This window comes from Acinonyx jubatus, chromosome C1 (assembly GCF_027475565.1).
Source record: "Acinonyx jubatus isolate Ajub_Pintada_27869175 chromosome C1, VMU_Ajub_asm_v1.0, whole genome shotgun sequence".
NCBI classification, from domain to species: Eukaryota; Metazoa; Chordata; class Mammalia; order Carnivora; family Felidae; genus Acinonyx; species Acinonyx jubatus.
The window spans coordinates 140,820,953-140,833,536 of record NC_069381.1 but is presented as its reverse complement, the minus strand read 5'-3'; the positions used below and the strand labels follow the sequence as shown (position 1 = coordinate 140,833,536).

The following is a 12,584-nucleotide window of genomic DNA, read 5'->3' as shown; positions in this document are numbered from 1 at the left end:
CCTACTTAAAAAAAAAAAATTGAATGATTTACCTTAAAATCTAATTTTGATGGGACTTAATGAGAAAAAAAGGAATCAGCTACGTACCAGATTTTACAAAGATTTTAATTTCCCTGGTACGATTAGAAGGGAAACAGAACTAGTAGGAACACAGTAATTAACCAATAATTTTCACATAAGGTTTATATTAGAACGTGCTTTCGTATACAAACATTTGTGTGCCCTTGTTTATTACTATAAGTCTTACATAAACTTTTCCTAATACACAGAATTTTAAAATACTTTTTTGCTTGTACCTTCCCTAATTGTGTCAGAAAGACCAATACGATATTCAGAATTGCTTGACTTTTCCCTCCCTTAGGGAAGGAGAGAATGATACCTCTATGCTGCATTTCTTTTTCTCCATACTTGATTTTAAGATAGTAGTTACAGTTATTTTTGTTAATATTTCGGTATGTGGTGTTCTGTTACATATTTTTATGATGTTTGGGAAAATAAGCTTGAAAGCCTTACTTAAAGATTCCTATTTTATCCTTCTTGATAAAAGCCATAGCTTTTGGCCTCAAGGTTTTCTTTGATTTTTGTGTTTTTTAATTCCTTAAAGATCAATGGAAAGAAGACTTCATATGTATGATCTCATTTAATCAAAATAGTCCTGAGAGGTAGCTGTTATCCTCATATTATGGTTGAGGAAATACAGAAAGCTGTGACTTGATTATAAATGTGTTAATATTTTAAATATGGGGGGAAGACTTTTAATTGTGAACTGTATTTAAATGTTTTAAAGTTTCTTGTATCTTCTGTTTTTTAAAGTTGAATGGTTTTTAAATGTCCATGTCGTATTCTTCCATTGTAAGTGCCTTTTTGTATTTTTGACTAGTGATTGCTGCATGTTTTTCCTATTGATTTAAATAATGCAGGCTCACTTGAGGGATTAAGAAGCAAACATAAGTTAGAAGAAAGTAAATTTCACCCTAAATGTTTCCACCTTGAGGGGACCACCACCATTAATGTTTTGGTTGTGTCCATTGTCTGTGAAACCCCTTTTTCCCTCAGTTGGAAGAATCTTTTCTATCATATATTAAATTTGTACATACTCTGACATCTGTTTCTGAGTTTTCTTCTGCATTGGCTGTATGTATTTGTTTTTCATCCAATTTCTCATGTTTTCCAGTTAAAATAACTTTAATATTTAGTAAGGCAAGTCTTCATGGTTTCTCTTTTCATTATTTCCTTAAATGGTTTTGGATGTTAGTACATGAATTCTTGTATCCCCCTCCAAAAATAATCTGTAAGTATATGCATACCCACACACACTCAAAAGACAAAATTGTGTTTTTATCTGGGATTATATTTAATTCATTTCAGTTTTGGGAGAATTGACATTTTCTACTTTTCTATTAAATTTTCCCATCTAAAAATACTGTATATTTGAAAACTTCTTTTTGCTTTAATTCTTATTAGATTTCAGGTACACAAATTTGAGTTACTTGAATTCTTCAGATGATAGTCAGTGTCATTGATCCTGAGAGGATTCCTCACATTTTTTCACTTTATTCTTCATCTTCACTCCCATCTACCCTCCTGAATAGGTGATCACTTGGATACATGTGCTCAGAAATGCATGTATTGGGAAAAGTTCAGGAAATTTTTTGTGTAGATTTTTTGGGTGTTTTTTCTTGTTCTTACTTCTTTATATTCTTTATCTTTATTTTTTTACAACATAATAATTTGATATTTGTATCCATTTTGAAATGATCACAATACATCTAGTTAACATCTGTCTTTATACCTGGTTACAGATCTTTTGTTCTTGTGATGAGGACTTTTAAGATGTACTCTCTTAATCTTCAAATATACAACACAGTATTAATAGTAATTACCATGTTGTGCATTACATCTCCATAACCTACTTATTTTAAAATAAGTGGAGATTTGTACCTGTTTACCCCCTCCACCGATTTTGAACCTCCACACGTAATCTGTTTTCTGTATCTGAGTTTGGGTTTTTTAGATTCTGCATGTAAGATCTTAAGGTATTTGTTTTTCTCCCTCTGACTTCTCTTACTTAGCATAATGCCTTCAAGGCCCGTCTGTGTTGTTGCAAATGGCAAGATTTCATCCTTTTTATAGCTGAATAGTATTTTTGTGCGTGTACCACATCTTTATCCATTCATCCATCTAGGGACATTTAGGTTATTTCCATATCTTGGCTGTTGTAAATAATAATGCTGCAATGAACCAAGGGGTACATAAATCTTTTCAAGTTAATGATTTTGTGTTCTTTGAATAAATGCCCAGAAGTGGAACAGCTGAATAGTATGGTGGTTCTACTTTTAATTTTTTGAAGAGCCTTCATACTGTTTTCTGTAGGGGCTACAGCATTTACATTCCCACCAGTGGTGCATGAGGATTTCCTTTTCCCCACAACATGGCTAACATTTATTATCTCTTTTTGAGAATAAGCATTCTAACAACTGTAAGGTGATACCACATTGTAGTTTTGATTTGCATTTCCCTGATAGTGATGTTGAGCATCTTTTCATAAGTCTTTTGGTCATCTGTATATCTGCTCTGGAAAAATGTCTATTCAGATCCTCTGCCTGTTTTTTAATCAGATTTTTAGGGTTTTTTTGTTTTGGTTTTTTTGCTGTTAAGTTGTATGAGGTCTTTATAGGTTTTGGATGTTAGCCCTTTATCATATGCATGTTTTGCAAATATTTTTCTCTCATTCAGTAGGTTGCTTTTTCATTTTGTTGATTTCCTTTGTTGTGCCAGAGGTTTTTAGTTTGATGTAGTCCACTTGTATATTTTGCTTTTGTTATGTTTGCTGTGGAATCAGATCAAGGAGCGTTGCCGCCTTTTTTCTAGGAGTTTTAGGGCTTCAGGTCTTACATTCGAGCCTAAATCCATTTTGGGTTGAATTTTATGCATGATGGAAAATACTAATCTAACTAGTTAGTTTTATTTTGCATGCAGCTGTCCTTTTCTTGTATATTTTTGCCTCCTTTGTCGTAAATCAACCATACATAAGTTTATTTCTGAGATCTTGATTCTGTTATACTATCTAGATATCTGTGTTTATGCCAGTACTATATACTATTTTGATTACAATACCTTGGTAATACAGTTTGAGAGCAGGGAGCATGATGCCTCCAGCTTTGTTCTTCGGATTACTTTTTAGCTATTCAGTCTTTTTGTGGTTCCATCCAAATTTTAGGACAGTGTGTTCTATTTTTTTTTAAAGTGTCATTGGTATTTTGATAGGGATTACATTGATTCTATAGATTGCTTTATGTAGTATGGACATTTGAACAATATCAGTTTTCAATCCATGAGCATATGGAACATCTTTTCCATTTATTTAGTCTTCAGTTATTTTCATCAGTATCCAGTTTTCAGCGTACAGGTCTTTCACCTCCTTGCTTACATTTTTTCCTAGACATTCTACTATTTTTGGTGCATTCATAAATGGAATTTTTTTTTCTTAATTTTTCTTAACTTTGTTCGTGTTTAGAAATGCAACAGATTTTTGTACCCTGCAATGTTACTGAATTTCTTTCTAACAGGTTTTTTGGTGAAGTCTTTAGGTTTTTTATATATAATTTTTTTTCTATAAATGACATTATACTATCTAAATTTTTTAATCAGTTTGTCAGGTTGTCCAAAAAGATAATTTTGGTATTTTGATTGGCGTTGCATTGAATTTATAGATTGTGGGGCGTATTTACAATATTAAGTCATATCAGTGAACATGGTAGTCAGTTTTTTTGTCTGTTTTGTAATACGGCTTTAAGTTTTTCCTATTGAAGGCTTGTCTATCCCTCATTCTGTTAATTTATAGATGTTTTATAAGATTTGGTGCTATTTTGAATCTTTCTCCTATACTTTATCCAGGAGGTTTGCTGAACTCCTGTTGCTTTTTGGGTTTTCTGTGTGTGTTACACTATCTTCCTCAAATAACGAGTTTTTCTAATCATCATATCTAATATTTCAACTTTTATTGTGTCAGCCAGAACCTCTAGTACTATGGTGAGTAGTAGCAGTGATAAACTGTCATCTTTATCTTGTTTTCTCTCTCAAAGCAAATATGTATTGAATTTCTCTGTTTAATATGTTTACTGCAGCTTTTTGATGTATGACCCTTATTAAGTTGATGCTTTCTTTTCCTGGTTTGCTGAGAGAGAGGTCATTATGAACTGGATTTTAAAACTCATAGTTGAGATGGTCATGGTATTTCTTCTGTAGTCTGTTAAAGTGCAAGTGTACAGATGTATTTTCTGATATCTCATCTTAGCATTACTAAAGTGAATCCTAGTTATTCATTAAGGGTGTTAAGAATATATATACGTGAACCTGTGTATTTATTCCTTCTGAATTCAATTCGCTAATATCTTACTTAGGTTGTTTCTATCTGGGTAGTAACCCTTTTCTTTCTGATCCTTAGAACAACTTATATAAACGATGCGTAACTTATTTCTTAACAGCTTCATAGAACACAACTAAAAACTAACTGGGCCTAATATTTTTTGAGGATAGAGATTTTGGATTACCATTTCAATTTCTCTGGTGGTGGTTGAGCTATTTCACTTTTAATTTTCTTCTAATTTATGTTTTTACAGATACCTACTTTGTTGAGATTTAATTATTTAGCATAGAGTTAGAAATCCTATCATTGCTTTTACTTTGTATTTTGGAGGGGACAACCATTCAGCTTATTCTGAGGTCATCTTTATTTCCTTCTTGGTTACTTTGTTGCCTTTTTTCTAGTTTCTTGAGTACTTAACTCATGGTTGTTACACATTCTTATTTTTTATAGTGCTATAGCTGTGTTGCTTAAGATTTGACATAGTTTTCATTTCACTCAGCTCCCAGTATCTTTTCTTTTTCCTTCATTTGACTTCTTTGTTAAAAGGGTATTAAGTGGTATGTTTTTCTTGGTTTCTAGGTTTAGGATTGTTTTAAATAGACTGTTTTGTAGAGCGATTATAGGTTCTTAGCAAAATTGAACACAAAGTAGAGAGTTTAATACCCCCCCCTTACTTGCATACAGATGCATATCAGCATCTCCCACCAGAGTGTTAAATTTGTTACAATTAATGATCCTACATTGACACATCTTTATTACCCACAGTCCAATTTACATTAGAGTTTAGTCTCAGTGTTCTGCATTCTATGAGTTGTATCTGTCACGACAGTGCATACAGAGTAGTTTCACTACCTTAAAAATTTCCACCCCTTACCCCTGGCAACGACTGATCTCTTTATTGCCTATATAGTTTTACTTTTTCTGAGTATCCTATGGTTAGAATCATACAGTATATACCCTCTTCACTGGCTTCATTCACTTAAATGCATTTAATATGCTTTTTTTTTTCATGGCTTAATACCTTTTTTCTTTTGGGGACTGAATAATACAATAGTAATAATAATAATAGTGAATGATATTTCATTGTTTGGACTTGCTTGCCACAAGTTTATTCATTCACCTACTGAAAGACATCTTAGTTTCGCTTCCATGTTTTGGCAACCATTAAAACTATTACAAACATTAATTAGTAGGCCTTTGTGTGGACATAAGTTTTCAGCCATTTGGATAAATAACCAAGGAGCATACTTGCTTGATCATATGGTAAAAATGTATTTGGTTTTTGGGGCACCTGGGTGGCTCTGTCAGCTGAGTGTTCGACTTCGACTCAGGTCGTGATCTCATGGTTTGTGAGTTAGAGCCCCACATCACAGAGCCCACTTTGGATCTTCTGTCCCCCTCTCTTGTGTGCACTTGCTCACTATCTTTCTCAAAAATAAACATTAAAAAAAAATTTTTAATGTATTTAGTTTTTTAGGAAACTCCCAAACTCTCTTCCAAAGTGGCTATGCTGTTTTGAAGTCTCACCAGTAATAAATGGGAGTTAATTTTAATTTGTAATAATGTACAGTGTTAAGAATCTTGTCATAGGCTTCTTTATCCCCTGAATGTCTTTTTTGGTGAGGTATCTGTTCAGATCTTTGACCATTTCTTGATTGGGTTGTTTGTATTCTTAATGCTAAGTTTTAAGGGGTCTCTGTGTATTCTGGGGTGCCTGGGTGGCTCAGTCAGTGAAGTGTCTGACTCTTGGTTTTGGCTCAGGTCATGATCTCACAGATTTGTGAATTCAAGCCCTACATCAGGCTCTGGGCAGGCAGCATGGAGCCTGCTTGGGATCTCTCCCTCCCTGCACCTCCCCCATTCGTGCTCTCTCTGTCTCTCTCAAAATAAACTTTAAAAAACAAAAAGCGGGGGTTGGGGGAGAGGGTTGTATATTCTGGTTAACAGGTGTTTTTTTTGTTTTTTGTTTTTTTTTAATTTTTATCACCTGTGCCCTTTGCAGATGTTTTCTCCCAGGTTTTGGCTTGTCTTTTCATTCTCTTTACTGTGACTTTGGCAGAACAGAAATTTTTAATGAAGTCTCCGACAGTTACTTCTTTTCTTTCATGGATCATGTCTTTGGGTGACATTTTTTTTCCTTTTTTTTTAATGAAGTATACTTTTTTGCATATAATCTTTAGAAAGCAGTCTATGAGCTGTTGTTTGCATTGTACTAAACCTTCATTTGTGTTCGTTTTAAGATTAGATTTTTGGAATATTTTGTGTGCTTTTAATTTAAGGTCAATTTGTGATTCTTTTGTCTTGGCGTATCTTTCATCTGTTTGATCTACCTAAGGGGGGGGAGTGTCTTAAAATCTTTAACTTGAAAAGATCTCTTATTTTTCTCCCTGTATTTTTTTATTGTTGCTGTGATTTCAAGACTAAATTGGTAAATGCATGCTAAGTTTGGTGTGTTGCTTTTTACCCATACAGAAGTCCCTCTGGTTTCATTTTGGTTTTTGCTTTAAATTCTGTTTAGGTGGGATAAACTGCTATCATAGCTATTTTTATTTATTTTACCTTCTAAAAATTTGTTATATTGTGAATAGGATATTTTTGTGTTTTTATTTCAAGCTAGTTATTATTAGTTCAAAGATTTTTATATATTTACCTTATAGCCAAGTGGAATATTGGAATACTTTTTTATTTTCCTAGAAAATTAGAATACTTTTTTTTTCATTTTAACTAGATTTTATTTGAATCTTTAGCAGTAAAGATAAGAGAATATATCTCTTTCCCAAATATTTATACCAATTATTTATTTCATTTTATTGCCATAATGTATTTGTTGAAACACAGTGATTGCAGACTCGCATTTTGTTCATGATTTTAATGGAAGTGGCTTTACAGTAATTTTTATTGGTTTTTGATAAGTTGGCCTTTATCATTCAGGTGTTTTTGTTAAGTGTGTTTGTTTTTTTTAATACTTCTGAATGGTCATAATTTTCAAGATGTGATTTGACCAAGTCTGTTGGTGTGCTCATGTGGTGTTTTCTTTTTTCAATTTGTTAACAGAAATAATTTCTTCTTTATAGATTTCCCAATATCAAACCACCTGGCACTTCTACAATAAATTCTACTTTGTCCGAATATATACAATGCAGGATTCTTTTGGCTAATGGGTTAATGTTATTTTTAAATTTTTACATTTAAAAATAACATTCATAAGTAACATTACCTGCTTTTCTTTTTTGATACCTTTCTCTTGAGTTTTGTTATTAGTAAGGAACTTTTCATCTTTTCTGATTATCTGAAGTATATTGTATGTCTCTTTTTTTTAAAGTTTATGATGTGGTGTTTTATGAAATTGTCTAGTTGGGTTCTTTTATGGTAATTGGAATATTCATGTATGATGTGTTTTCTTCTAGGGTAAATTGTAGTCGTTTGTGAGGAAATAATTTCCTTTAGATTTGGGGAATTGATTGTAAATCATCTGTTTGTGGTTATGTTGTTCCTTAATTCTGATCTTATATTTTGGGTTTTTCTCCTTTTCCTTATTTAGAGTAGTTGAGAGGACTTTCCTGTCTATTTAATGTTAGATTTAGTCACTTGCTTTTGGTTTTGTTCAGTTGGGCTTAATAGTTTACAGCAGTATCTATGTATGTATAAATGCATATCTCATGTGCATATAATTATTTATATGTTTATTGAATTTATTCAGAACCTAATTGTTGACTAGCTTTTTGGAATCTTTTAGCTCTCTTGATAATTATGTATGTGCATTTTTTCCCTTTACCCAGTCTTCCTTTTAAATATTTTCTGTGTATGTTTTGCTGATATATCACAACGTCTTACTCTGTTTCACACTGTATCTTCGACATTTTCTAAACAGATCTCCATAAGTCCACGGTATGATGGACCCTAATTGAACTCTTTTCCTATGAGTGTGGATACTGAATAATCTCAAATTTTTTGACATTACAAGTAATCCTGTAGAGGACATTCTTGTACATCTTTGCAAGTATATAAATGGGATTTTGTGAATAAAATATCAGCATTAAGAGATTGCTTGCATTTTGAATTTTGATGAGAACTAGCAAATTGCCATTCAGAAAAACAATACTAATTCCATTCCCAACACTAGCATGACAGTGCACTTTTCTTCACACCCTTTAACATTGTATACTAAGTCTGTGATTTATCTGATGAACAGAAAGTTTTCACGTAATGTATGCTTCCTTGATTTACTAATGAAGTTGAATATCTACTTATCTGCATTGAGTTTTGTTAATGGCGATGTTTATTTTTCCATTAGATCATCTTAATGATTGTAGTAGATATTTGTATATTAAGAATGATAGTTTTTTAATTTCTTCTTCATATTTATCCTTCTAGTTTATCATTTGTAAAAATGTCAACTTTTGGTTGATTCCCCAGACCTGCCATTTGTCTTGACAGTTTTTTAATAATACAGTAACTGTCAGTAATAAAATAATTTTGGGAAGGCTGTCATCTGTGACAAAAGTGCAGAATAAAGCTCCAATGCAAGGATTATCTTAGTATCTCTTAAAAGCCCTCAAAGCAGCTAACCTTAAGGTTAAAATAATGTCCTGGTTTGGGGCCATTCAGAATACTACACATCTACATGTTTATTAGGTTTTCTCCAATTATGCAAAGGCAGTCTAAATATTTGATAGGCATCATTGGTGTATTGGTCTGGAGAGGTCTTTCTTTTAAAAAAAAATGGTGATTTTTAGGAAAATGTTTTTTGAATAGACTGTACTCAGTACTTAACAACTATTTGCAGAAGTCATGTTTTATCCTATGAAGAAAGTTGTTATCTATATACCCATTGATATTTTATGCCATTCTTCATCTTATATTCAACATTCAGGATACATTTGTTTTTAAATTTTTCTTTTAAAATATTAGTCCTAGTTTTGGCCAGAGGCGAGATACAGTTTTACTTCAAGTTGCAGATTAGATGCATTTAAGGAAAAGGAGCAAAAGCTTATCAGATAAATCATTTTCCTTACTCCAGAATTGACTTCTATAAGTGGATTTGGTATATTAGTTAAGGCATTGGTATAGATTGTTTCTGTTGATGCAAAGTGTTAGAGACTTGTTTCATAGGACCTCAGTATGTGGGCCCAGTGTTCTAATGAACTCACTAGCTAGCTGTGTTACCTTGAGCATATTCTTGTATTTTATTGTGTTCTGTTTTCTCTTCTATAAAGTGGAAATAATAAATTGTATCTACCTTGGCAAGGTTATTAAAAGAATTAACTGAAAATTGATACAGCGCTTCTTACTCATTAGGAGATCAGGAATTTATCTGTCCTTATTGACAGACTGTTCTGAATATAATATCCCTGACAAAACATTTCAGCGTGAGTAGATGTGGTCTTTAGAAGCAAATATGACTGAATTGTTCTAGTTTTATTATTTACTAACTGAATCACTATGAACAAGTTATATTAACCCTCCTAAGTCTTGGTTTTCTTCTTTGAAAAATGAGGATAGTGTTCATATTGCTTGTAGTGTAGCTGTAAGACTTGAATAAAGCAGTAGCTAATGAATACTAAATTGTTTACTGTTTGTTTTAGTGGTTTGTATATCTCCTGTTTTTCCCTATTATTTGGCACCCTTTTTCATTCCATTTTTTCATAAATTTGTTTCTGGTGAACTTCTTTTCCTTGATGCTCTTTAGCAGATGTGACTTGGGAAGCTTAAATATAATTTTGGAACTTAGGTCAATTTCCCTTTAGTGCAGTCTTGTTTGCTCCAGAGAGATTGTATTTGTCATACTCTGCATGAAGTGCTAGAACAAGTTAAAGAATTTAATATACCTTTTGAACTATCTTAACTATCCTACACCGTACAGAAAGCCATTTTGCAGTCATGTCAGATGACTTAACGAATTTATATAGAAAAGGCCAAACATTTCGTTACCAAACAGCTCAAATTTTATCAGTTTTTTTCTTTGGATTCTAATGACTGTTTATAATCCCTTCACATTAACTCTAGTTCCTCAGAAGCTCCAGAAAATAATCATCTTCCCTCATCTACTTGTGTTCTAAATGACACTAATTTCTCTCCTTGAGTCATCTTTTCTTGTTCTCCATTCCCACATTTTGCAAATGTTTCTTAAATCACTTAGCATATTTGCTTTGACCATTGAACATGTCTGTAATTAAGATGCGTCCTATAATCTACATAGTGTCCTATGATCTCCATTCTCCAGGCAGCAATTATGGCTTTGTTGTGCATGACTGAACAACAAAAGTGCCAACATCAGAAGAATAAGTGTCAGTGGTTTGAAAGAAAATTCTAGAAATAATGGCACAGCACTCTTATCAGCTAGGAATAAAATGATTATGGTGAGAGAGCAGAAAAAGCAATGAAATAATGTATGTTGAGCCACATTCCCAAAGCCGAAATCAAAAGTAGGTGTATTCTATTTCTCAATACAGTTGATAAGGAAAAAAGAAAGGTAGGTCAGCTTTAAATAAGTTCAGAAGATCATTAAGAACTAGTACTGGTGACTTAGTTTTTTGTTTTTGTTTTAATAAATGCTCCATTACCAATATTTTTTTATAGCATAGAGGGTGATACAGTGTGAAATTTAATGGACATCAGCAGCTCTTGTACAAAAAAATGGTTTCAATGTGAAGTTTGAGGAATAGCTTAACTATTTTATTTGCCTATTTTTCTTTTCAAAAAATGGAATTGTTATAAAATCAGTGTCTGAATAAGAATACATCTTTCAAAAGGTTAACAAAATCTCAGGGTTAAAAAGCATGGAATAGTTTGAAGATGATTTTACTTCTTTCTTAGAGGTATGTACAGTAATGTTTTGTCTTAGATTCGAAGAAATGTGATATAGGACATCTCTAATCTTCTTTCAATCATACTTCAGTTCATTACTATCTAAATGATCTGGTACCTGGAACTGGACTTAGTACCTTTGATCTCATCCAGTAATTCCTTAATGATTCCTTGTAAAATTACTTTTAAACCCTCTTTATTATGATATGATTGACATATCAAACTATGTATTTAACGTGTACAACTAGATGATTTGAGGAATACATACACCTGAGAAACTATCACCACCAAGACCGCAGACACCAGTCACCTCTCAAAGTTTCTTCCTGCCCCTTTTGTGATTATTTTAAATGCATACTTATGGGAACCCTGTAAAACTCTTAACCAGCCTTAATTTGAGGCATCATGTCTATTGATGGCTGAGGTTTTACTAGCAACTTTTAATATGCTCTTAGTAGTTCTTTTGGACCCAAGAATGAAGTTCTATTCTGTATCAAACTAGTATCACATAAAATTTTCTCACCTCTATTGTGTTGAGGCATTTGGATTCACATTTTATCCCTGTTAAATTTCACCTTGATTGTTAAATTCTGATTGTCATCTAAAACCTATCCTTTCTAATTTTGACAGCTGTCTTTATGGCATGTCAGTTTAGAACTTTGTCCAGCTTGATGCAAATAAAGTTATTGAGCTCATGATCAATCCACCTATATACTACATTAGCATCTACTTCATATATTTTATCTACAAGGCATAGGTTGTATTGCTGAAAGATTTATGTGCTATATACGTTACAACAGTTACAAAGTTACTGTTTCTAGGTGAAACAGTCATATCCTTATACTTCTGAGAGACTGGGTAGAATCTAGAGATTCTAAAACCTCAATAGAGCCATACTATTTTTGAAGTACTTTAAAATGGTCTATTTTGCAGTTAACTCCCCACTTGCAATGATGTGTTATTCTAAGTGATTTAAACTGTCAAAAATATGTCCATTTTGTACTTTTAATTTCTTTGTATATTATCAATGAAACTAATGAAAACTAATATTCACTGTCATAGCACTGTTAAAAAATTTGAATCTTTTTGTAATTTTTTTCTTTAGAAATCAATGTGGACCGAACATAAATCACCTGATGGAAGGACTTACTACTACAATACTGAAACAAAACAGTCTACTTGGGAGAAACCGGATGATCTCAAAACACCTGCTGAGGTACAAGTTTGAGGCTTGGAGATTAGGGATTGTTAAATAGATTAGGTCCTTTTTTTACTGATTTTGGCCCCTGCTCAGGAATGCTTATTGGTTGGGTGGCATCCGATTGGGAAAGATTGATTTAAAGAATAAATTGGAAGAGCAATAAGACTCTCTCTCTGCTTGCCCTTTACTCTTTAAATTCACATTTTA

At 32.5% G+C, this 12,584-nt stretch overlaps 1 protein-coding gene across 11 annotated transcripts in view; it reads left to right on the top strand.

Annotated features, from left to right (window-relative positions):
• PRPF40A (pre-mRNA processing factor 40 homolog A) overlaps window positions 1-12,584 on the top strand; it is a 53,762-nt gene that overhangs the window by 18,038 nt on the left and 23,140 nt on the right. For all 11 annotated transcript variants that reach the window (XM_027055750.2, XM_053215086.1, XM_027055751.2 and 8 more), the window contains one exon: window positions 12,282-12,392. In XM_027055750.2, coding sequence (XP_026911551.1) covers window positions 12,282-12,392 — 111 coding nt within the window. The remainder of the gene's footprint in view (window positions 1-12,281; window positions 12,393-12,584) is intronic.